The sequence below is a fragment of the Aquila chrysaetos genome, chromosome 4 (genome assembly GCF_900496995.4).
Source record: "Aquila chrysaetos chrysaetos chromosome 4, bAquChr1.4, whole genome shotgun sequence".
NCBI classification, from domain to species: Eukaryota; Metazoa; Chordata; class Aves; order Accipitriformes; family Accipitridae; genus Aquila; species Aquila chrysaetos.
Window position 1 is genome coordinate 14385284 of NC_044007.1, and position 25164 is coordinate 14410447.

The 25164-nt window shown below is 39.8% G+C and overlaps 1 protein-coding gene across 8 annotated transcripts in view; it reads right to left on the minus strand.

Moving 5' to 3' along the window:
• COL14A1 (collagen type XIV alpha 1 chain) overlaps positions 1–25164 on the minus strand; it is a 135443-nt gene that overhangs the window by 61357 nt on the left and 48922 nt on the right. For 6 of the 8 annotated variants that reach the window (XR_003923002.1, XM_030011627.1, XM_030011622.1 and 3 more), the window contains 8 exons: positions 16366–16511; positions 14897–15026; positions 11554–11693; positions 9713–9839; positions 8492–8631; positions 5245–5377; positions 4021–4092; positions 3067–3218 (listed from right to left, as the gene is read on the minus strand). Coding sequence is in view for 7 of the 8 variants with exons in the window: in XM_030011627.1 (XP_029867487.1) it covers positions 3067–3218; positions 4021–4092; positions 5245–5377; positions 8492–8631; positions 9713–9839; positions 11554–11693; positions 14897–15026; positions 16366–16511 (1040 nt within the window). In the remaining variant the exon portion in view is untranslated. The remainder of the gene's footprint in view (positions 1–3066; positions 3219–4020; positions 4093–5244; positions 5378–8491; positions 8632–9712; positions 9840–11553; positions 11694–14896; positions 15027–16365; positions 16512–25164) is intronic. The other 2 variants (XM_030011623.1, XM_030011621.2) reach the window with 1 other exon arrangement.

A 25164-nucleotide genomic window follows, 5' to 3' on the forward strand; every position in this document is an offset into this window, starting at 1 on the left:
CTATTCAATGGATTACTGTATTTTAGCCAGAGCCTCAAAAACTAGTATCACAATAGTGGTGGTAGAGGTACCCAAGTAAAGCCCTGCAACCTTTTAATGTGACAGTAAAATTTTAATCTCAGAAAGACTCCAAAGCCTGAACAGGAGCTACCTAGCACATGGATTGAACATGGTAAAAAAAAGAAACCATTCCTGTGTTTCCTGCACCAAACCTGTGCTCTGAAGCAATGTTGTTGGAAGCAACAGTCCCAAGGTCCAACCTCATATTTTGGATCCTCCCAGGCCCAAGTCCGTTGTGTGAATCTATCACCTGAGCCAGCAACCGCACATATTTGGCAAGAAGTTGAGAGACCTATAATCCCTTTAAACTCAAGGGGAAAAAGCAGAAACTGAGCCTAAAAGTGTTTTGTTGTTTCAAAGAAGACTGATGCATGTGATGATGGCAGAGCAAAATTTTCTGAAGCATATACTCAGACGAGAAAGCTCTCACCAGTTTTAATGCTCCAGGATACATTCAAGCTACTTCTAATTTTGGCAAGTGATATACAGAAGGAAATTAATCTAGTACACCCAGGTGTTGAGACTTGTCAAAAAAGTACTTCACGCATTGATCAAAACTGGACAAAACCATGTAAATACATGTGCATGAAAGATTGCCATGCTAAACTCTTCCATACATATAATCAAAACACACAAACCAAGCTTCTGAAAAAAGAACAACCAACTTTTGGGGGTTTTTAGGGAGAGGGGATGCAAGCATTGAGAACTCTCTCTATTCCACAGGTGCACATCAGAGATCTTCTACAGAACAATATAGTTTTCAGCAGTGTTCAGAGAAACATTCTTGACTTTAAGGAAGAAGAAAAATGTGATCCTTCCAGTATGTACAGCACACCCAAGAACATACATGCAATTTAGGGCTTGACCCTTCTGTATTGAAAAGTATTCTATTACATTTTCTAGTCCCTGATTTTCAGCCAATTGCATCAAGGATTAAAAAGCTTATTAATATTTTTATGGAAAGGGAGCAGTAACTGAAATTTATATCACTGAAATCAGAGCCAAAAAATTTAAGCATCCACCACAGAATTGTCACGCTATAGTATATTTAAGCCCAAACTCCACAAAACTTTTGGGTTCTGCTTAAGAAATGTACTTAAACATATAAACACTCCCCTAAAAATTGAACGTCTGTGCCGTTTTATTGACATCTGTGTTGCACCTCTCAGGTGCTTGAAGCCACATGATAAAATACATTCCTCCCATTTAAAAAGTATTTAAATTTATGTATAATCTTACAACATTCCTTATTCAGTAAAGTATTTATGCACGTGATTAATTTCAAAGATGAAACACATGGTTAATCTGTTTTCTGAATTACGACCAAAGATAAGAAGACTTGAGACTGTACTTAAAATTAAATAATTTGTGGAATTAGAGCCAAGATACGTAATCTTACAATTTTATAATTTTCTTTAATGAGTTTTTGAGTCAACTCTAACATCCTTCGAATAGCCAGAATTTGAATACCTTTCCTACAGTTTTAATTTCCTTTTAAAATAATAGTCATTGAATACTAAAACAGAACTACATTTATATCATCCAACTGAATTTGATTAAGCTTTCCAGGGCTGAAACAATAGATCTGAGATCTGAATTTCAGAAACTTTGGGTTATTGTCAGGAGGACAGTACAATTTGTGCCATTATGCTGTGCAAGTTTGCCACTATATTATATACTATACTATCATATAGTCAAGGCAAATTCATAAAACATGTTTTCCAGTCCAAAAGGAAACCATTACATTGAAAGTTCGTTTTCAGATTATAGTTGAAAGAGATGGCTATAAAGTAATTTTCTACCAAGGCTTCATAAAAGATGAATGAAACCAACAAGAAAAAAGACTGAATCATTTTTTTCTAGGAAAGAGATATTCAATTAACTCCTTTTAATATTTTTTATTGATATAGTCTGACATAGAGCTAAAAGTGTCAGCTCCTAGCATCAAAAAGAATATCCTATATTTTCGATATAACTGTTCTATGAACAGAAGTGAGTCATGACATACACAGAAGGAGAATGATATGGGGAATATTTTTGCATTATGAGCTATTCACTAAGAAAATAACCCCGAACTATCCAATTTAACCTCTTAAATGTATCTATTTTGAGATAGAGCTATCTCAAAATTTTATGACATGGTTTTTGTGGAAACCAAGCACTGCAATACTAAGATTTCACCAATTAAAAAAAAAAAAAAGAGAAAAAAAAAAAAGAAAAAGCAGCACTTGGCCTCCCAGAATTCTGAAATTATCTCAAAAATTGTGAAATCTTAAAAAAATACAGCTAGGGCTTCTTTCTTTTTTTAATTATTTGCTATATGCACAAGAGTACATATAGTACTCTTCATTCTTTCAAATATTTTCCAAAATCTTGATCACCAGAAACTTTTCTGTGTAAGACAATTTTAATTTTGATTATCATATGGTATTAGAAAAATAACAAATATTCTTAGGCATTTAGATTAAAAAATGCTGTCCTTATTGTGACAAGTTCAGGTTAACGAGCAGTATGAAAACTCTGCATTTGAACTTTAATTACATTTCTTTAGCATAAGATGAGACTTTTAGCAAAGGAGCAAAATTGCTGAAGAAAAAAAATTACTTAAGATTGTCCTGTACAAACATTTAAGAGTTGTTAAAACACAATCTCAGGATAGAAAAAAGCCTAGGAGTAAAAAAATCCCAAAAAGCAAAAAACAAAAAAATCAAAAAAACCTAAGACAAATTTAAAAAATAGAGGAAAGAGAAGACAGGCAGCTAGTCTTCTAATTATGACTTCTTTAAACATCTGTGTGACTGGGCCTTGATCTTATATTTGACTGTTGTTGCCTGCAGTGCAGCAGGTGCTATATGATTAAAACCTTGAAGTTCAATCTCACAGTAATACCAAACCTGGATCTTTTACTAATTGCAACAAGAATATCATGTAAGGAGAGACTATGCCTTAGCAATTATTAAACAAACTTTTCCAGCTTATGAAGCCATTCGCAAAACCCATACAGACCATTCTTACCGCTTCCTCAGCACGGTCACCTTTTGCAGTGAGATAGGTCACTCTGAACTGCTGAACATTGTAATCTGAAATGTCCCATATCACCCTCAGACTTGAGGTTGTTTCATCATCTATAACAAGGTTTCTGATTCCTGTTCGAAAAACTAAAGCCCAAAATAATTTAATTAATATTTTCTCAACTATATTTTTAGATTTAAAATTGTGCTAATTATCACCAGGTAGCTGCAAGCTCTACTGAAATCACAGTGGGTCTGTAGATCCATGGTGGGGCAAATCCATACAGTTCAGTCATACTGGGGATTAATAACATAAAAACTTTAACCATTTAATAAAATAACAGTTTTCCTACACTGCCATTAACATATATTACCCCATCTGCTTTGTTTATATTATTCAGCTTATGGAGCTTTAGAATAATCAAAACTCCACTGCAGCTAGAATGTTATAGAAGATAAATAATCCAGAACTGTTGATCCTTAAAAGTCTGTTTTCTAATTCCAGGGAAAACAAACAGAACACTCAAAACTAAACAAAGTTCTGAAGAGTTTCCAAGCTCATATTTATAAAGGGAAAGAAGAGAAAGCTGAATTTTCCAAATTAGTCTTTGTATTGCTGTGTAAGATCGCTGGTATCATTTAGAGTCCCTACACTGTGTTATAGGTTGGCTCCTCATCCACGCATGGCATGTGCAGGGAGCTGGCCACACAGAGAAGGGAGGTGCAGGAGGGCCATAGCGTGCACCTGTAGCCAGTGATATCCCTTGCTTGCGTCTACACTTCCACAAGATCTGCCATGGCAGTGTGCTGACCGCATGGACGATCAGGAAGCAGGGTTAACAACTCCTCGGTAATATCACAACTCTCTGCCCCTAGATCTGGGTGTGCTTGTGGGGTGTCTTAGCTCTTTGCCTTCAGCATTTAAACTGTTGACATTTGCTCTGTTTACCTGCTGTGGTGGGCTTAGAAGTTATTGTACTGGTAGTAGTCACCGTCGTAGGTATTGTGGTAGTCCTTGCAACTGAAAAACAATACTCAGTTCACTAACAATTCAACAAGACATGGAAGTCACAGTATTTATCTCGTATTTCTAATTATAACAATGAAACTATGTGTTCACACCTACAAGTACCCCACACACTTCAGGCATGTCAGACACTACAAGGGAAGAATTCATTTAGTTTACTTTAGGCACATATGTTTGCAGGATTAGCACTTAAATCTACAGATAAGACATAATCATAAACTGTACAATTAAATGAGAATGCATATAGTTTCCCACATTTCTGGCTGAACTATGCATAATGACTTCCACTTTGACCATTTGTTAAGGTTGTCAGATTAATTAAATTGAAAGCTTCTTAAGGGTGCTTCATTTCTGTCCAAGTGAAAAACAGAAAGCACGCTCAGCAACACTGGGGAAGATCAGCATCATTTGGATTGGTAAGGGCTTCTTCTCCTAACAGAAGGTTCAAGATTAAGCCTGCAATTAAATTACTAAAAATCAAATAAATTTTTGAATTTACACATGAAAAATATAGTCATTTACTTAACCAAGTCACTATCCATAAAAAGAGAATGGATAGAGCAATCTACCTGAAATGCTGGCCACTGTTTCGATTATAAGCTATAAAATACACTGTACATGATTTTCAAGTTTTGTCTTTGTTACTTCCATGTTAATGGCACAGGATGCCTGTGTAAGGTTTTTGGACCACTATTTCAGCCAAGAGTGAGTTCACCTCTAGTGAGTATAAATTACATAAATAAGAAAGAAAAGGGTATACTCTAAATGCCAAATGTCTTAAATGAAATTCTTGTAAATTATTTAAAACATTTAACCCACCCCCCCCAAATGTAATATATCTTCTCATAAGGAACCCTGTTCAAAGACTAAATATTGAAGTGTAGGATGGATCTACTTAGATCCAAAGGTTGTTAATATCACAGCTCACATAGGGAGCCAAACCATCACTTCGATTCAATGCCATCTACCACATGATATTAAATAAGAAAAGCAAAAAATGAAGTCAGGAAAGCCCTGGTGCTAAACCACTACAGTATTCAATATTATAGCTACCCAAAGATGGACAATATTTTAAATATAGGATATATGCATTGAATTTAAATCACTTAAACATCTCTAAAAATTACAATCAAGAGTTTGTCTTACATGTAGCTCCAAGAACTGCAACAACTTCACTTTCAGTTTCATCATCAAAAACTGCCAGCAAAGAAACTTCATATTCTGTGTTGGGCAACAAACCCTCAATAACATGACTGTCTGTGTCTCCATTTATGACAACCTAAGTAACACAGTAAGATTAAAGAAAATCAGTTCTGCAATTGATTAATTTATATGAATTGACTGAAATGAAAGAAGGAAAATGGATTCTCCTTTAAAATAAATGAAATCTACACTCAGATCTGCCGAAAGAATTTGTTAGCTATGTTGAAATAAAAAGTATCACAGAGTACATCTGGAAAAAACACTGGTAAGAATACTTAAAATGTATTTATTATTTTGTGGCTATCTTGACTATTCTGATGTATAGTCTTATATTTTCACCCACAACTACTTAATTACTAAAGTTGACCATAAGAATTTCATTTGAAAATCAAATTCAAAACATTCATCAATTAAAGCAACATAACAGGGTAGATTAACTTTCATTCATATTTCTAGCATTCAAGCACTGTTATGACAAGTGTATTCAGCATCTCTACAGCCTTACAAAATGCTGTTTCTATACTAGAACTATAATCTGAGTTACGGTTCCACACATCTGAATGCAACTTGAAAGAACATTTGCTGCAGGCTTGGGGATTAGGGAAGATGTGCTGATGAGAAATTTGCTATATGGTGTGATGTTTTTAATAGTAATTTTCCTTATTTCTACCTATGATAACAGCAGAAGATTCACATGTGCAATGTTAACTCTAAGTAGGTTTCACTTCAGATTTTTGTGTGTTTCATTTATTTTATTGGAAGGGATCAACAGATGGGCAGGAGTTGGAGCTAAAGGGACTGTAAAGCAGAATGCAAGGAGCCTGAGCAGTAATTCTGGTGAAACGGACTGACTGGTTTGGGGAGTAGTTTTTGCACTACGCAGACAGATACTACAATAAAACAACCTTTCTCAAGGTTAACATTGGCAAGTTTTTAAAGGTGGCCACTGTATACACAAAGACTTATAATGGAAATCAAACAATAGGTATATGCTGCATAAAATCTACTACAGCGGTTAGCAGAAACAGTAAATCACACTTCATTCTTTTAATTACCACAGGAGATTTCCTGAGTTGGTCCTGGGGAAGAGGGACCCATAAAACAATCACAGACCTTCTGAACTCAGATACAGAAAACAAAAGCAGAAAGAAATGAGTTGGGGCCATGCCTTCTACAACTATCAAGTAATGAATTAGGCATCCTGTGCTGCACACTTTCTGGCACAGACTTTCTTGGGAAAATTTCAGAAACAAGCTTGAGTGAGTCTAGCTGTATACTAAAAAGGTATAAGTAATACCACGACACTTTCCAATTCCCCAGAGCCTCTAGTTGTGTATCAAATCATTATAAAATATCTATACATAGTTACCATCTGACACATAACTTTGGCATACTTTCTGGAGAATCACTTCCATCACCCTCCAATCCCTGCTAATTTAGCCCACAGAGAAGACCACAAAAAAAGAACACAAAGTGCTGAACTTTCAAGTGGAGAGGACAAATAACGGAAGCAAGATTAGTAACATGCACATGAGTATAACAGCATGCATTTTCTACTGTAACCTAGAAATAAAAGGTCACTCTTAAATTTGTCCTGGCTTTTTAGCGCTAACACCCCATGAAATGCTCCTCACCCATCAGCAGTGTGGGTGAAGTAAGCCGAGAAGTGTGTAATTCTCACCACCATCCCCTGACCCCACTCAGCTAATTGGCAAGTTGGGTCTTGGGAGAAAGACAGAGGGAGTGCATGTCATTTCTCTGCATGACTGATCACTTAGCTGGGAAAGAAGCTTAAAGTGGCAACAGCCTGGAGGTATTGTGCTATCCTAAGCCTGACCCCATTAGAGAGGTCATGCAAGGAGAACAAGAAAGCAGCTCGGGTATTTTTAATATCTCAACGTACTAAAATATTAGGGCCTCCAGCAGTTCTCAGTGAATACAATGAACAAGTGGAACCTTAACTGTTCCAAGTATTTCTTGATCGTTTATTCTCACACTCAAAGAACACAAGATATCAAATCTCACTTAAAAATGCACATGGCTTAAAGGGATTCACTGACAGCTACTCACTGGAACTTAAACAGAAACAAATCAGTTCATCTACTGCAAGAGAAAATGCTAGGGGATGACCTGTGTCCACTCATTTGCCAACTTCTTTTCCCTGCTCACTCCTGTAATTTCTTTCTTTCTTGCATGACTACCTCTTGCTAGGTGAAAGGGAGAAAAGAATCAGGCTAAGCTAAATTTACAGAAAAAATGCCACATAACCTAAGCTGCAATGACTGCTTTCTGCCCTAATGTACGACAAAATGATGCATGAAACCTAGGGCCAGGTGGGAAATGTCATCTTCCCCACTGAGTTCTGTACCCAGATAAACAATTTGCAGATGTGGCCTCTCTTCACGGTAATGATGCCAAGAGAGCAAGATGTTTGAGAGAGTCATTAAAGACTGAGGAGTACAAAAGAAGCCAAAAGAATGAGTAAATAAAGAAAGAAAAGGAAAGAGGAAATGAGACAGACTATGAAAGACGAATATTTGGGAAAGGGAGATAAAGTATCTGTCTTTTTCTACTTGGAAAAAGAGAATAAACCAGGAAAGGCTAAAGGGATGAAAAATTATTTAAAAATTCAGACTGATGAAAATGGCACTATGGAGAAGACACACAAGGGCCTAGAGCAAAAAATACAGCATGGGGGGGGGGGAAGAGAACTGTAAAGAGGAATAAAGGAACAATCTAATAAATTAATTATGTGTAAACTTTTCCCTTTGTAACATTACATAACTAACGCTTCACAGGCAATTTTACTGTGGCCACCACATTAGACAGATGTGGAGACTTATGTGAGGATATCGCTGCTCTGGCTCAGCTACCGTCATCATCTTCACAGCAAAGTGAGGAACATTAACCGGTAAAAACTGAAGGAGCATCAAACAGCAATGCTAGTTCTATGGCAGTTGGTATATTACAGATTAGATTGACTATTCACAAAAGGCCTCTTCTTTCCTCACTTCCTCTTCAAAAAGAAACTGGAATATTAGTTTGATTTTGGTTTAGAGAGCTTTGCAGCAGGGCAGATTTTTCTGTAAGTCAATTGGCCATATTTAATTGGCAAAAGTTGCAGCATAGGTGTCCTCAGAATGGAATTCTCTCTTCCATTTCACACCCTCAGAAAGTCAAGGCAACTCACCTCTTCAGATTCCCCCCCATCCAAAGGAATCCATCCCAATCTGTAAAAAGCAATATCTGACGAGGTGGGCTTCCAGCTGACCCTAAAACTATCTGTCGATGCTTCATCAATTTCCAAATGCTGAGGAGCTGGAACTCTTTCTGCAAAATATGCAAAAGAAAAGCAAGAGTAAATTATTCTCTAAGACTTGCGTAGATGGCAATGTCAAGAATGTACCATTTTACTTGCAGTTTGTTACAAAGAGTATAACATGGGAGGTAGATAACAAAGGCACTACAGAATTCTTTGCACACTTATTTGTACTTAGGGAAGCGGTTTTGTAGTTGAGGGAGGGGAATATGCACAATACATGCTCTTTATCTACTCTAACTGGACAAACCTCCTTATCCTCTCTACACTGAAGGAGCTCCATGCAACCCTCATTCCCTCTCCTTTGCTCAGAGCTCTGTGCACCATGGTCTTTTCTCTTCCTCTACCTCAAAGCAAAGTCCCAATCTCTGTCCTCTCCAGACACTCCGTGTGCATTTCCATTTGCAGTTTGCATGTAAATATCAACCTCTTGTTCCATACATGGATGTTCTCCTTCCTCTTCCACCTCATGTTTCTCTTTCCTCCCTCAAAGTCCTTCTCTTCCTATTGTTACGTTGGAAAGCATTAATAAGTGTCATCAGCCATTTGTTTAATGCAGAACTACAGTTACAGAAACTATAACTGTGCTAAACTGACTACAGGAGCCTTAAATGTCTTGCATTTTCTCCTTTTGATGTTCCAGTTTCTCTGTATGTATATAAGGTTCTACCTTTTATTGCCTAGAGAGTTCACGGGTTAAATGTATGATACAAAACTCATCATACTTCAGCTAGAGAGACAAATGCCTTCACACTGAATGATGCTTCAGAAAGCTGGGGAGACAAATGCTTTACTACCTAATTGCAATAAAATATGCTTTAAAACGGCTGAATGTGGAAAGACTTAAGAAATGAACCTTATCCACACAAATGTTTTCATGATGTCAAGAGATTACTCCCATGAGTAAGGATGCAATTGGCCCCATAATAAGGGAGCAAAGAAGCTGAAAACTCCAATGAAAATAACAGAAAGCATTCCATATATCTGAATTCACAGCCAGAGGCACTTGCTGTTACTGGTCTTACTTTCCAGTAAAGTAAGAGAGTATAAAATTTCTTCTTGGAAAGCCTTCAAAAGTTCGGCAATACTTACTTGTGGTAAAGCTGCCAGTAAGTGGTTCAGATGGTCCTTCATCATACAGGGAGAAAATAGCAACAGTATACTCTGTAAGGGATGTCAGACTTTTTAGCGTATGGGTTGAAACACGACCAACTTCCACCTACAGAAAGCATAATTTGCAATAGATATTGATCATACACTTCATATTATCAGTGTCTGAAATTCTGCTGGGTAATAATGATACAGAAAGAGAATGTCATCTAATTCGTAGAGAAATTCTGTGAAACTATGAACAAGTATAAATATAAATTCAGGGCCATAAAAGCTGACAAAATCAATTAAAATAGACAAACTAGAGAAAAGGAAAATTTTGTAAAAATTTGTAAAAATTATAACAAACTAGGGAAAAGGAGAATTCAGCCTTAGTAAGCCTAACTCACTGCCTAACATATCAGCACAGCGTGTTCAGGAACCCAGAAGGGGAAGAAACTTCTGGGGCTAATGAATCCAGTCCCTTATCATGTATAATCATTGTGTAAACCATTATGTTTGACATTTGTCAAGAGACAAGATGACAGTTTCATCTGGTCTCTATCCAGGCTGCAGTTAACATTACTTTGCCAGGGATTTAGAACTCAAAGCTGTATACAGCTCAAAACTGACAGTTTATCAGTCTAACTATTCAGTGTCACATTAGCTTGGCACCACAGGGGAAATGCTACTGATGCAGAGCAAACAAAAAAATGCCACCTGTGCTTTGAACAGACATAAAGGAAAAGCTGGAGGTAGATAAAAACCTAATAAACATTCACTCACACTATAAAGTATATTACCACTAACCTAAGATGTTCAAATACCATTGTGACGAGTACAGCCAGATTTATTATCTATATTAAGGGTAATCAATAGGAAGAGGTCAAGTGATTTCTAATTTAAATTTTAAGGGACCTAGCAGAAAGAAAAGACAGACACCATTGCACAGGTATACTCTCTTCCAAACTCAGAAACAGTTTTTTCAGGTTAAATACAAATATTCCATCTTGTATGGATGAAAAGCCAGATATGACCCAGAAGAAACATAATTACATGTAACTACTCGTAAAGACTTTTTTGGAGGGCTAAGTTCTCCATGACAACTTATTTTGTAAGGGATCTGGACTGTTTTAATAATTGGACCCATTTACTGCAATTATTTTTTTAAAACTTTTTCTGTTTTTTTTTAAGATTTCTGTATTAATATCATTCCATCCCATTTTTCATTCTATCACAGAATTCATGCTGCTAAAAGCTATTATAAAGCAGCTTTAGTAACAAGGCATAACTAAATATTGCATAAGTAAATTATTAAATGCAAGAGTCTAAGTTAAAACATCTTGGTATCATCTTATCATTCTGTCCAAGCCAAATCCTGTTTCTAGGAAGTGAGTTCTCAATATATAATTAAAGCAATAAATATTAAGAAAATGTGGTGAAGCCTTCAGACAGTCTTTTTGAATGAGCTTGAGTCCGTGACATATGATATATCGAAAGTCTCGTTATCCGGACTGAATCAAGAATAAATATTTCCATACCATACATTTAGTCAAGATACTGCACCTACAAACAATTATTCACTTGAGTAGTTTCCTTCAGTCTATGTGCACCAGCAATGACTGTTCTGGTATTTAAGAAGTTCAGAGCACTGTCCCCCACACATATGAACCACTCTGAATGTATATACAATACTAAGCCAGCTCTTATTTGCACTAAGTTTCAGAATTTTGCAGCAAATCTTTTGTTACAGCTTGCAAAGTAGCTTTCGTTTATAAAAGTTATCCTTAATAATTACAGAAGTTTGGGGTCATCTGAGAGAAGAGAAGATGCTAATAATTTACCTCATTGGTTTCTGTTCCATCTGTTTTAACATACATGATGCGATAGCCATTTACATTTTTGGAAGCAGGATCCCATGTTAGCTTAGCACTACTGTGTCCGACATCAGAAAACTTCAAGTTTGCTGGTGGACTTAGAGGCACTTGAAAAGGAAAGAGATGAAACCATGAAAGTGATTCCAGGTTTTAGCTGTGAAATTTTTCCTGTCTTGAAAATAAACAGCACATTTTTCCATTCAAAAATTCTTATCACCATATTTAGATTAAAAGACCTACATCGATGGAGCTACACAAGAATTAAAGGCATTTAAATGGCTTAGCTTTTTGCTTAAACAGAACTTTCAGTCTTGCTAAGTGCATCTCAACTAATACTGAAAAAGAAAGAAATTACATTATTGTTCATAGTAGATATCATAGCAAGATCTAGCCTACACAATACTTGCAATAAATCTGTGTTTGTATTTCTGAATTAATTTAATTCAACTAGATCTTTACCCTATATGCATTTGTTTTCTGTGAGTATCCCAGCAAAAATATTTCATGACAGTAGTATTTTGGCAAAAAACTTTCTGAATCCTAAAAGTCCTTGATATAAGGGTAAGTTTGCCCAAAAAGCGTAACTAGCTCATAAGACCTCCAAAGATGCTATTTTTTTATCTCTGTTTAACCTTTCTTATTTTATTACAGAAAGAAGCTGTTTCCTAACAGCAACCCCACTTAAAGCCATATTTATATACTATATATTCCTTGACTATCATGAGCTGAAGGAAAACTAGGTCACACAAGAGACAGTCTCAGACCGCATCCACTTTTCTGTCACGCCAAAGAAAGCAATTTGTGCTGTCTGTTACTCTCAGCAGTAGGTTCTGTATTAGCCCAACATCTGCTAATTTTTTCTGAATTGTGAAACCCTTCTCTATCCATCCTGCCTTCACACACACACTCCTCACCAATCCATGTGGACAAATAAGTATCAGCACTTCAGCAGCTGTTTCCCTCACACAGGAGCACATGGGAAAAAGCAAAAGATAAAAAACCCCATATATTATGTGGGATCTTTAGCCAGGTCATACATCAACTCAGAATCTGCAAGCAAACACCTCACCAGGTTAGGAATGGTGAAGTCAAGTTGGCTATGAGAGAAGAGAAGACAGGAACACACTGGAATTGTATTAGTTGGGTTTGCCACACTTTCTAGCGTTCAATATATTCCTCCAAGTCTAGTGAAGGGAGTATCACGTGCTGGCTTTCCTTTCTACTTTCTGTCAGTCATGAAATGCACTTCATTTCACCAATCAGACCATACCACAAAATGCTTCAGTCTCAGGTCTTTCCTTTTGGAACTAACCTCCTGACAATGTTGCTCTCAACCAGACAGGCAGTCCTGATGCCAGAGTTACATGATATTTACAGTGAGTATTGGATAAATCCTGGCCCCAAAAAGAAACTCCACCCCAGAATAAGCTTGCTGATCATGCCTCTGTTTGGCACAGAGAAACATTTCACTACAGTAACTGAGACAATACAGTATGTAGAATAATATTATTTACTAAATACAGAATAGCAGATACTACACATATTACTGCAGCAAATTAGGCAGATCACCCTCCAGGCAGATATATGCTCCAGGAAGAAAATACTAGGTAGTCTATTCATTAGTTGGAAGCCAGAAATAATCACACTGAAAGGACAAAAAAAAAAAAAAAAAAAAAAAAAAGCTTAAATCTGAATCTGGACAGAGAAGACATTACCATTGAACACTCACTATATGGGACCAGTGTGCTCACCAAGAGCTTGCTTTCCTCCCAGATTGCCCCACTGCCTGGTCAATCAAAGCCTGTTAGAAGAGGGCTTAACTGAATAGCTGCATATGGAAGGTTAGAATCAATCTTCTTTCATATTACAGTGCTAAATATCAGTCAGAGTTGGCTGCATTGAGTTACCCTAAAAATAAATGAAGGTTGCAGAGTAGTTAGGTGTTTTTTTTTATTCTGGTCTGGTAACAGCAGTGATGATGGGCTGACTAACATATGTTACTAGCTTCTGTGATCAAATGCTGTGGTCTTGAATCCTCAGCTTGAGCCAATGTATCTGGAATTTGCATGTGATCTTCCATCCAATGTGTTTAGCCAGGTTTAGAGCTGTGCAACCTCCAAGATCATATGACATGAAGTGAATTCAGGCTGGCACATTTATAAACTACATAAACTACTGTTTAGGACAAATGAAAACCAGATATTGGGCAGGTATTGACCAAAAGCTGGGGGGTAGGGTGGAGAATGAATGAGAGCCAAAGAGAAGGAGAAAGGGACAGAGGGACAAAGAGCCAAAGGTTTGATTCTCCAAGTGTTAAGAATCTTCTACACTCATTTCAAGTCCACAAGCATGCCCGGTTGCAGTAGTTTACTATTGGCACTTGTCTGTCTACAGCTGTCCTCTCAGAGGTGACCCATTTCAAACAGCAGTCCTAGAGCTTCTTCCACATTACTTGCTGACCTTACAAGCATTTGCTCTGGCCCTTCTTTTTCTTAGCGCTCACATGCCTGAACTTCTCTCACCTATTAAATGCAAGTCCCTTTCACACTGGCTTACTCATGCCAGGAGCACAAAACAAGAGGAAGCAATCAGTCCACTGCTGGGAGCAATAGAGATGTCACTGAATGCAGTCCCAGAAATATCCCCAGCAGCACAAGCGCTTATTTTCAATTCCTTTATCTTCCAAATGCTGAGGCTATTTAGAAAGCTGACATACAGCGCTTTGTACAGTTAGCAAAGGACAGAATTTAGCTGGCAAAATTCTTGCTGCTTATTAAAAACAGACCATCTATCATGAGTGCACCAGCACCTTCCAACCCTTCGTTTACCAGATGTTAGGCAGCAGGGGTTGGACAGAAATCTTCTCTTTGCTTTTCCATCTGTACTACTACTGAGCCAGAGGAATAAACGTCTCCATCTGAGCAGGCTCCCACACACACCTGGTTCTCTTGCTACAGGAGGCTAAACAGAGCAGTCTGAATTTAGCTCTATGTGGTGACCTTCATTCACCTTCAGCAAGTTCAGAGAACCATCAGTAGTTCCACCAAGATCAACAGGGATATCCATAGTACCACTACCAACAAGAGAGGAGAGTTCACAATCCTGTTCCAAAATCAAGTTGTTTTGTAGAAACTCACATCCTCAGCCTCTGTAAATTAAGTATTCACACTGAGAAACTTAAGTACAGTTAAGACCTTGCCCTATGGACTATTCAAATCAGATTTTAAAATCAGATGTCTGCTCTACTGTGTGCAAAGACTATTCTGAAGTTTTATCAACACTGAAGTGAATATAGATATGTGCTACCTACATGTAGTTTCTTGTCCTGTAAGGGGATCACTAGCTTCTTCTCCAAACATGGCATAAACTGTGACTGTATATTCTGTATTTGGCAATAGTCCATCCAGTTCAAGATCTGTTGAGGCCTCCCCAATTTTTATCTAAAAACACCATGAATAAAAAAGACACATTATTTCTGAATTAGCTTGTGATGGGGAAGAATATTATTTACACACTTGAAATCAGATATGTGATCAAATGCTCTGCTGAGCATTTGTCTGATACTGTGCCTGCAGTACTTGGCCCAAGATTTTGGGATTTTGCACAATAATCAAAAGAACAAAATTGTCAAAAAGCCAAAACCCAACATACAGGTAAGAGAACTTTAAAACTAACTAGTCACATTAGCAATGACAAAATAGTGCTCTCTAGAATGTGCAGCTACTAAGGCCTTTTCATTCCCAGCTACACCTTGTTTCATCTTCAGTCATAGGACTGAAATTTCATACGAGGAATTGATTTCAGTGCACATCGAAGCTCAGATTTGTTGCTATTTAAGGTGTGTATCATTTTCCTCCTCCACCTCTTCACTGAGAGCCACATTAACATGGAGTGACTTATTTATTGAAAAAAAAGTCTTTCTTCAGGGTAAGGCTCAGTCCTCCTGAATCAGCTAGTTTTCAGGGAGGCCCCATTTTTGACAGAATTATGTGCTCACAGCCACTTATTTAGCAGACAACACAAGTCTATGCGAGCTTTCAGTAGCTTCCTAAGTTCTCCACAAGTTCACATGTCCCTGCATGCTTTTTAGTATTCTTGCTTGAACAGAGATGTTGTACATAATCTTAATTATATATATAGAAACTTGAGCACAAAAACTTAAATCCTAGACCAGAAGTTCCACTGGAACTATGCTAGCAACTTTAGAAAAGTCTACTGTTTTTACTATTTTAGTGACAGAAGACTTGACTTTACCTTGTCCCACCTTCTCTTCCTAAAAATATCTTCTAAAAATCACTTTTGATGGAAGGCATTATTTTTAAATTTAAAAATAAAAGTTGAACAGAACTAAAAGAAAACCAATAAAGGTCACACCTGCAAATGTTATTTACTTTTAAAGGTCCTAATTAGAACAAAGGCTAAACTTCATATTATTCTGATAACACACTGAGAAAATATCTTAGTTTTACTTTATTTTTTCTTTCTTTGAGTGTTTGTTTTATATGATGATACAGTATCACTTCATATATCATTTCAAAAGTGTCACTTTAATTCAGCTGAAATTGTTGTATTTTTATGGCAATGACATATAAAAATAATCAACTGGTACTTGCACTTTATTTGTAAGTCTGTAACACATACAGTACTTAAGGCAGTCATGGAAAAAAACTCCGAAGTATTTGCTGATCAAGTTGGAGGTTAAAGGCCATGTACTAGTTTATTCTTTAAAATATTTATTTTTGTAATAATTGCTATTCAAATGAAAGCACAATACATCACCTCCTTCTCATCTGCTGCCAATCCTTCCGTGAGGGGAGCATATAGGATCATGTAACCTGTGGCACCCGCTACTCCATTCCACTTCGCTCTCATGCTGCTCTGTGACACATCATACAATTGCAGATCCGATGCCATTGGCAAGGCAACTACAGTGGGACAAGAGACAGACACTTCAGTTGCCTCACTTCAACAACCAGCTATTTTTCAAACAGTTTATTTTACCCCAGGAAACACAAAGGAATATAGCTATCTCCAGGCGTGGAAGTATCCTGTCAGGATGCCACAACTATGAAGAGCTGATTAGTATATAAAAGAACACAGAATTAGAGAAACAAGGAAATGATGGCCTAATGAATTCTAATGCCAGGGTAGAGTTACCCCTTACAAAGCATTTCAGCTCTTTGTCCTAAATGGCTTTGAACATTTCAAGTGAGAGGATTTCTGTCCTTTAAGCACCAAATCACTCTGTTCAGATCTCACCCTTCCCTCTCCCTGATCTGCAGGAGGATGACCACTTGCTATCAAATAATGGGCACAGTTGCTATTAGGAACAAGTACCAGTCCCGAGGTGGCTCTTTCTGACAATAGTTCCCAAGCCAGAGCATGGGAGAGACAGCCATGAGGTAGGACACCCTGGAGGAAATCCTGAATGAGCACATTGCGCACGTCAAAATATTTTGACTACCAACTGTTGTGTGTTTAAGGCCTGGACTGTCCAAACTGGCTCCCAGGCCAATGTCAGTGGGATTATGCAAATGTGGGCAAGATTATCCATTGCAAATCACAGCAAATGCTAACCTGGTGAGTACAACTAAGCAGGCTGAGTGAAATTTAAACTTTATTAGGAGGTTTACTTGTGAATTTAAGGCACTGATACCAGAATGTAGCATCAGTCTGGGTTCCTGAATATTTCTTTGTATTTCTGTAACTCTTTAGAGTAGCATTTTGCACTTCTCTGATTGTCCTCGCTTTCTTTCTCTCACAGAATAACATCCCAAGGCCTCTCCACTGCTATTACATCATTGATGGATCCCACCAAAATATCCAGTCACTGGAGAGATATAAGGGAACTCTGGCTGTTCCTTTGGAACTTCTACACCGAGAATAGTCCCTAAAATGACTCAAAGGGTCTGAAAAAAACAGAAGGCAATTGGTAATTGATATCAAATCTTTCCTATTAGGAACTCAGAGACACTGTAATAGACTGGATGTTAGGCCTCTACAAAGCTCTGCTTTACATGTTTCTGAAGAATCTGATCTGCAAACACAGATTCAGCAACCAATTCTAATTACAATGCTAATAACTCACAGAGCTTCTCTAATCTCCTTATCCAAACAAAAATTGCAGCCTGTCTAGCTGACATGTCCAAGGAGTAGTATATCTGTTACGTTATGTTCAACAAGGTCTAACAGAGCTCTTAACTTCCCATGTACAAAACATGCCAGCCTCGTCCTTTCTTGTTCATTGAGGTTGTTCACTCAGTCTGTTGTTCAGGTCTGTAAGCATGGGCACAACTTCAACCCAGGCCTTTCTTCAGGTTTCCACTTCCAGGTTACCCATCTATCTTCACTTCCAAACCTTTAACAGCCTACCTCCATCCTATTTAAACCCTTGTTGATGTGTTGACACGTATTGCCAAGAATTCCCACAATTCCTCTAATTATAGGAAGAAACTACCCATAACATTTTCAAATGTACTTCAGTCCCCTCCCTCAGAGCTCCACTCAGACCTCTGATACCCACAGAAAGAAACTACATGTTGAGATATTCTGAAGGCACTTTCTACCACATTGTCTCATTCCTATTCAAACTGCCCCAGGATCACAGAAAGAATATCCATCACCTGTCCTTCTCCTTATTTTGATTCTAAAAATCTACAAGAAAAGTATCCTTTAACTCTAAGTTATGACTCATATTTTAACTCTCAACAGGAACTCCTAGATACTCTGGCAATATAAATAATAATTAACGAAGAGGTGACTGGAAATTAAAGAAGTGATATTTTCTACTAGAATTTTCAGCTGAAGAGCTCAGAATCTCAAATACAAATATCCAGTAGATAATGCTGATTTACATCTTGGACAGTTACCAAAGTATCCTAATACTCTGGTAACATAGGGATAAATTAAACCTACTAAAAAACAACTGGAATAAACTAAAACAGGTAAAAATACATTTGCAGCAAATTAAAATGTGAATGCATTTCATATTTATTTCAAGTTAGGAGCGACTATTAAATCAGAAACCTTTCTAATTATCTGTACACTATGCATATTGAATCTGTCTATTTAGATTTCACATACCGGTAAACTATTTTCAATGTTCTATATGAACAAATGTGATTGGTGGCTATTTTAGTCTGTCAGTATCTCACACAAAAGCAGGAATGTAAACTACAGTTTTCCATAGTTCTCTATTAGGATAGAAAAAAATACTTTCAAACTGCAGCTATTTTAGCATGTGGAGTGATTAATACTTGCACATGTCAGACTATTACTTCCAACACACTATCAAAGACAGCTCTATAAAATGCTTGATGCTGCATGACCTTGGGGTGTGATCTGATTCTCAGAAAGCCAGCAGGGCTGGGCTCCGTCAGAACTTGACTAAGGTGACTTCAAAGGAATACCAGGTGCAATACAAAACAATCCTGTCGGCTCAGTGTGTGGCTGTTCTCTCTGTCTCAATAAATTAAACTGGTCCTAACACCATATTATGCAGTATAACATGGCTGAAGATGACATTTTGGGAGACTGAGAGTAAAATAGAAGTCTCAGGTTTATATGATCCTATTTTATTTCCTTTTCGGATTGGGAAGATTAGCACTGACACAGAATCAAAGAACCACTGAGGATGAAAGGCACCTCTTGAGATCACCTAGTCCAACTAACTTCCCTGTTCAGTCAGGGTCAGCTAGAGCAGGTTGCTCAGAACCACATCCAGTTGGGTTTTAAATATGTCCAGAGATGCAGACTCCACAACCTCTCTGGACAACCTATTCCAGTGCTTGACCACCATCACAATAAAATTGTGTCTTCTGTTCACATTTAATTTCATGGTTTTTTAATTTGTGCCCATTGACTCTTGTCCTGTCAGTGGGCACCACTGAGAAGAGTCTGGCTCCCTCTTCTTCATTCCCTCCCATCAGAGATTTTTACCTATCGATAAGATCACCCTGAGCCTTCTCTCCTCCGGGCTGAACAGCCATAGCTGTCTCAGTCGCTCCTCTTATGAAAGATGCTCCAAGCCCCTAATCATCTTTGTGGGCTTTCAGTGGACTCACTTCAGTAAGTCCACATCTGTCTTGTACGGGTGAGCCCAGCACAGGACGAAGCATCCAGGTGTGGCCTCATCAGTGCTGAGCAGAGGGTAAGAATCACCTCCCCCAACCTGCTGGCAATCCTTGTCTAGTGCAATCCAGGAGGCTCTTGGCCGCCTTTGTGACAAGGGTGCATTGCCGGTTCACAGTCAGCTTGTTGTTTACCAAGACCCCCAGGTCCTTCTCTGCAGACCTGCCTTCCAGATGGTCACCCCCAGTGTGTACTGATGCATAGGGTTATTCCTCCCCAGGTGCAGGACTTTGCACTTCCCTTTGTTGAACTGCATGAGGTCAAACATGTTTTCCCCTTCATATATCCATGCTGACTAATTCCAATCATCTCCTTGTCCTTCATGTGTTTGGAAAGGGGTTTCAAGGATTAGTTGCTCCATCACCTTCCTGGGGATTGATGTGACAATGACCGGCCTGTAGTTCCTGTCACGGTCGGACAAATTATAGTCAATGTCTCAAACATTCGTTAAAGAACTTTGGTGGAGAAAATGGCCTCTGTAAAAATGCTGGAGTTTTGTGAACAGGACAATGTGGCCGGAGGAGAGGGCCCCCCGGAGGGTGGGACCGCGCTTCTCCAAAGCCGCAATTCCTTATCTTAAGTGACCAGGAGAAGGAGCACAGCATATGCGCCTGGAGGAGGAGGCCCCACGGAGGATGGGACTGTGCCTCTATCTTAAGCGGTCATGCCAGCAGAAAAAAGAGAGGCAACTCTGCGATGAACCCCCCCCCCAAAGCTCTCCGACCGATTCCAGAGAACCCCGGGAATGGGACTGCGCATGTCGAGACCATCGACTAACACGCTATAAAAGAAGGGAGAACGAGTTCTCAGCGCGCGCCCTCCAGAACTGGATCTCTACGCTGGCTGGACCAACGCTGGACCCAGGACTGGTGAAACCCTTTCCTTCTCTCTTTCTTTCTTTCTTTCTCTCTTTCTCTCCCTCCCTCTTTTTCTTCTCTCTTTTCCACAGTCCCTACACCTCATCCTTTTAAACATAAACCGTTGACCAAGTCTGAGACTAGGAGTGGACCTAGCCGCCCCTGGGCTCCTCTCTGAGAAGGAGTCCAGAAAGCAAGGGGGTCTGCTCTGAACCTCGTGACTCAACGGGAGGGCTCTCCTTCTGACACAGTTTCATGTTCCCTTTTCCATTTCATTTTTCTATACTTCTCTTCTCAAACAGCGGCTTAACGACATGTTGCAAGGTTCATATTGATAAGTTCACTTGTACTTGGGCAAGGTTATCTAGGTTGAATAAATGTTGATTGTTGTTTGAACTCCCCTGGTGTCGTTTCACCTTAATTCTGACAAAGGAAATCCACGAACCTGAGTCGCTCCAACTCTGGGACGCGACATCTTAATTGGCGTCACGGACAGGATTTCCCTTGTTGGAAGGGAGTTTCTAATGAGATACCAGACCTCCACTCAGAGAACGGGCGGGGAGGATCTGGGAAGGATCTCTCAACAATAAGTCGGGAGAGATCCGAGCAGTGGCAGGCATGGTGACCCGGGAAATATCTGTGTCTGACTGTTCCCCTGTTTTAGAGAAGCTAATTGCATATAAAGCCCGCCCTTCCCCACAAGGAGTAGCCTGGGCACGAGACCACTGGCATGACTCAAAAGCCATTGTAGGAAGAATTGAGAAGCTAGCAAAAGAAGGCAGGTTTCGCCCGGGAAAAGGGAAGGCTGTAGTGTGTGCAGTTTTAGGGGCCGCACTCGTAGCAGCCCAGGAAGACAGACAGGAAACAATGAAAGCTGAGCAGGCAGATAAGGAGAAGATTCAGTCCCTGCAGGATTTAGTTAAAGTCCTGCAAGAGCAATTAACTGCTGAGCGTAATACGACACAGCGGCTTCATGCTGCCTTGGCTGATGCATTAGATCGGGAAAGAATTTTACGAGCCGAGGTGGATGAAAGATCTGACCTGGACTTAGACCTGCAAGGTCTAGAGGTAGTTCAGGTGAAACAGCAAAAATCTTTATACCCAAATCAAGAGTTAGAAGGTACCAGAAAAGTTTTTTACCCTGAGGATGAAGAGATAGCAATGAGGCCATTAATTAAAACAGAAACGATAGACAATGGCCAAAATGGCGGAGCACCACACGTGACCATTAAGACGATACCATATTCCGCCACTGAATTATCTAAAATTCAGGAAAAGTATATCCGACTAGCAAAGGAGACTGAAACAGAATATGTGTGGAGGGTGTCATTAACTGGTGGCGACCGGATTTTATTGTCAGAAGATGAAGCCCAAGGATATTGGGGGCCTGGAGTGTTCCTAACTACCGATGATCCTAGGGAACCATGGTCTCTGACGCAGCGGGCAGCTTACTGGGCAGGGGGAATAGACCAAATGGAACGAGGAGAACCAACACGGATAGACACCCCTTCTATAAATCAGTTGACTGAGAGCTTACAGAAAACTGCTTGTCTCCAATTAATGCATGATAGGCGATTAGTGCCACAACAGCCCTCTCCGATGTTGTTAAATGCCAATCCCGATAGAATGACTCCTCTAATCCGAGGTTTACCAGATTCTTTGAAATTATATGCTGTCCAGCTGCAGGATAGATTACGTGATGCGATAGCACCTAGAGGAGGCAGGCGGAATGCAGGAGGGGTCCTGACCTGGGGAGAAGTGGCACAGGAATTGGTTAACTACGGCCGGAGAATGGGTCTCACAAGGGAAGAAAGCAGGGCTAAGCCTGCTATCCGCCGAATAGAAGGACCTGGCCGACCTCCCCCATCTAAGACTGTAAACACGAAAAAGCTGTATGGGGGTCAGCGAAACTTGTTGTGGGCAGAAGGGATAGAAAAGGGAATTCCCCGGGACGTGATGGATGGCTTGCCCACCTCTGTCCTAGAAAAGTTGGTCCTAGGGTGGAAAGACAAGAACAAGGAGCCTCCTCATACTGAGTTAAACATTCAAGGCTATAAAGGGGCGAATCCGCAGTTGCTGGCAACTCCCACTCCCCAAACACCTACTGCCCCAGAGGAAGGTATGACTGTCCGCAGGACGGGAAACTAGACAGGCCGTCCCCAGTAAGTGAGCCGGGGGACGGCCAGTGGGTTTATTTAAGGAGGCTCACTGAAAATAAGACAGGAGACCTGTTGATTACTTTTCCCCTTGGTCCCTTTAAGACCCCAGTAACTTTTTTAGTTGACACGGGTGCTCAGATGTCAGCACTCCGGGCGGATGTTGCTAACCGCAATGGAATAATTGCAGATAAGAAGCAGATATGGGTCACAGACGTTTTCGGAAGCTCCCAACCACAGCCGACAGCTAAAGTTAAATGCTGGCTGCCAGGGGATTCATCCCCTGTTGAGGTTACTATGATACTAGGTCCTCTACCCACCAATATTCTAGGACTTGACCTCTTAAAGGGCCGGTCATGGGTAGACTCTAAGGGAAGAGAATGGAAATTTGGGTGTCCCGCAATCTCTGTGAGGCTTTTGCAGTCTGCACCAACTCTTCCCCCTTCAAAGATAGTTAATGTCAAGCCTTATGCTTTGCCTTTGGGAGCAAGGGAAGGGATCACTTCAGTGATAACTGAGTTACGGGAACAGGGGATAGTTATTCCTACTCATTCACCCTATAATTCCCCAGTATGGCCGGTCCGCAAGCCAAATGGGAAGTGGTGACTGACAATTGACTATCGACGCCTGAATGCTAATACTGGCCCATTAACAGCTGCAGTCCCCAATATAGCAGAATTAATTGCAACCATACAAGAACAGGGTCACCAGATTTTAGCAACCATTGATGTGAAAGACATGTTCTTTATGGTTCCCTTGCAAGAAGCAGATAGGGACCGCTTTGCCTTTACCTGGGAGGGTGTACAATATACATTTACACGGCTTCCCCAAGGCTATTGCCACTCACCAACCATTGCTCACTATGCATTAGCCCAGGAACTAAATCAGATCACTCCTAAAGATGGAGTAAAAGTATATCAATATATTGACGGTGTGCTAATTGGAGGACCAGATACCACTGTGGTGGGACAAACCCAGAGAGAAATCATTAGTCACTTGGAGAATTTAGGGCTCCAAATTCCTGCCGAAAAGGTACAACTCCCATCACCTGAAGTAAAATTTTTAGGTATCTGGTGGAAAGGAGGGACTGTGTGTATACCACCCGAAACCTTGTCCACCCTCGAACAAGTGAAAATGCCTGAAAATAAGAAAGAATTGCAGCATGCCCTAGGCTTGCTAGTGTTTTGGAGAAAACACATCCCTGACTTTTCTATCATAGCTCGCCCTTTATATGATTTAACCCGTAAAAGAACTGCTTGGGACTGGACACCTGTCCATGAAGAGGCTCTGAAATTATTAATTTTTGAAGCAGGGATTTACCAGGCCTTAGGACCAATACATCCAACAGACCCACTCCACATAGAATGGGGTTTTGCAATTCATGGGTTATCTATACATATGTGGCAGCGTGGCCCTGAAGGTCCTACCCGTCCTATAGGATTTTTCTCGCGTAGCTTTAAGGATGCTGAAAAACGGTATTCAGTTTGGGAGAAAGGACTCTTTGTGGTTAACCTAGCCTTACAGGAAGCCGAGAGAATTATACGACAGCAGCCCATCATCTTACGAGGACCCTTTAAGATCCTGAAACCAATATTGGCTGGAACTCCTCCCCCTGTAGGAGTAGCTCAATGAGAAACAGTAAGGAAGTGGTATGCCCAGTTAGACCACTACTGTCACACTAGACAGATAGAGGAGAGAACACCCAAAATGCTGCAAATACAGGATCCCCCTTCTGATCACCCAGATACAGAACCCCCTCCATCGTACATCAAAGTGGCTCCTCATTTTAAACCCCATTTAACAAATGTGTGGTTCACTGATGCTTCTGCAAAAAGGGAAGGAAAGACGTGGAAGTATCGAGCAGTAGCATTACATATTGATTCAGGGGAGCATATGATAACTGAGGGAGAGGGTAGTGCCCAAGTAGGGGAGTTAGTTGCTGTGTGGAGTGTAGTCGTTAAGGAAGCTGAGACAACAGAACCAGTATACATTTATACTGACTCCTATGCGGTGTTTAAGGGATGTACTGAATGGTTACCGTTTTGGGAACAAAGCCAATGGGAAGTAAACCAAGTGCCAGTGTGGCAACGAGACAAATGGGAAGAAATACTGAATATCGCCAAGCAGAGATCTTTCTTGGTAGGCTGGGTTGCTGCACACCAGGCAGGAGATAACCCGGCTCACCTCCTAAATAACCAAGTAGATTCCTTAACACGTCTAGCCAGTCTTGCCATCGATGGTGAAGCAGAAAAATGGGAACACCTTCTGGAGTGGCTGCACGTGAAGCGTGGCCATTCAGGAAGTAAAGACCTGTACAAAGAGGCTATTAGTAGAGGATGGGCTGTTACACGAGAATTATGTAATACTGTTATTTCTGCATGCGGTCAATGTCGAGTTCGTTTGGAAAAATATAACCCTTTAAAGGAGCAACCCCT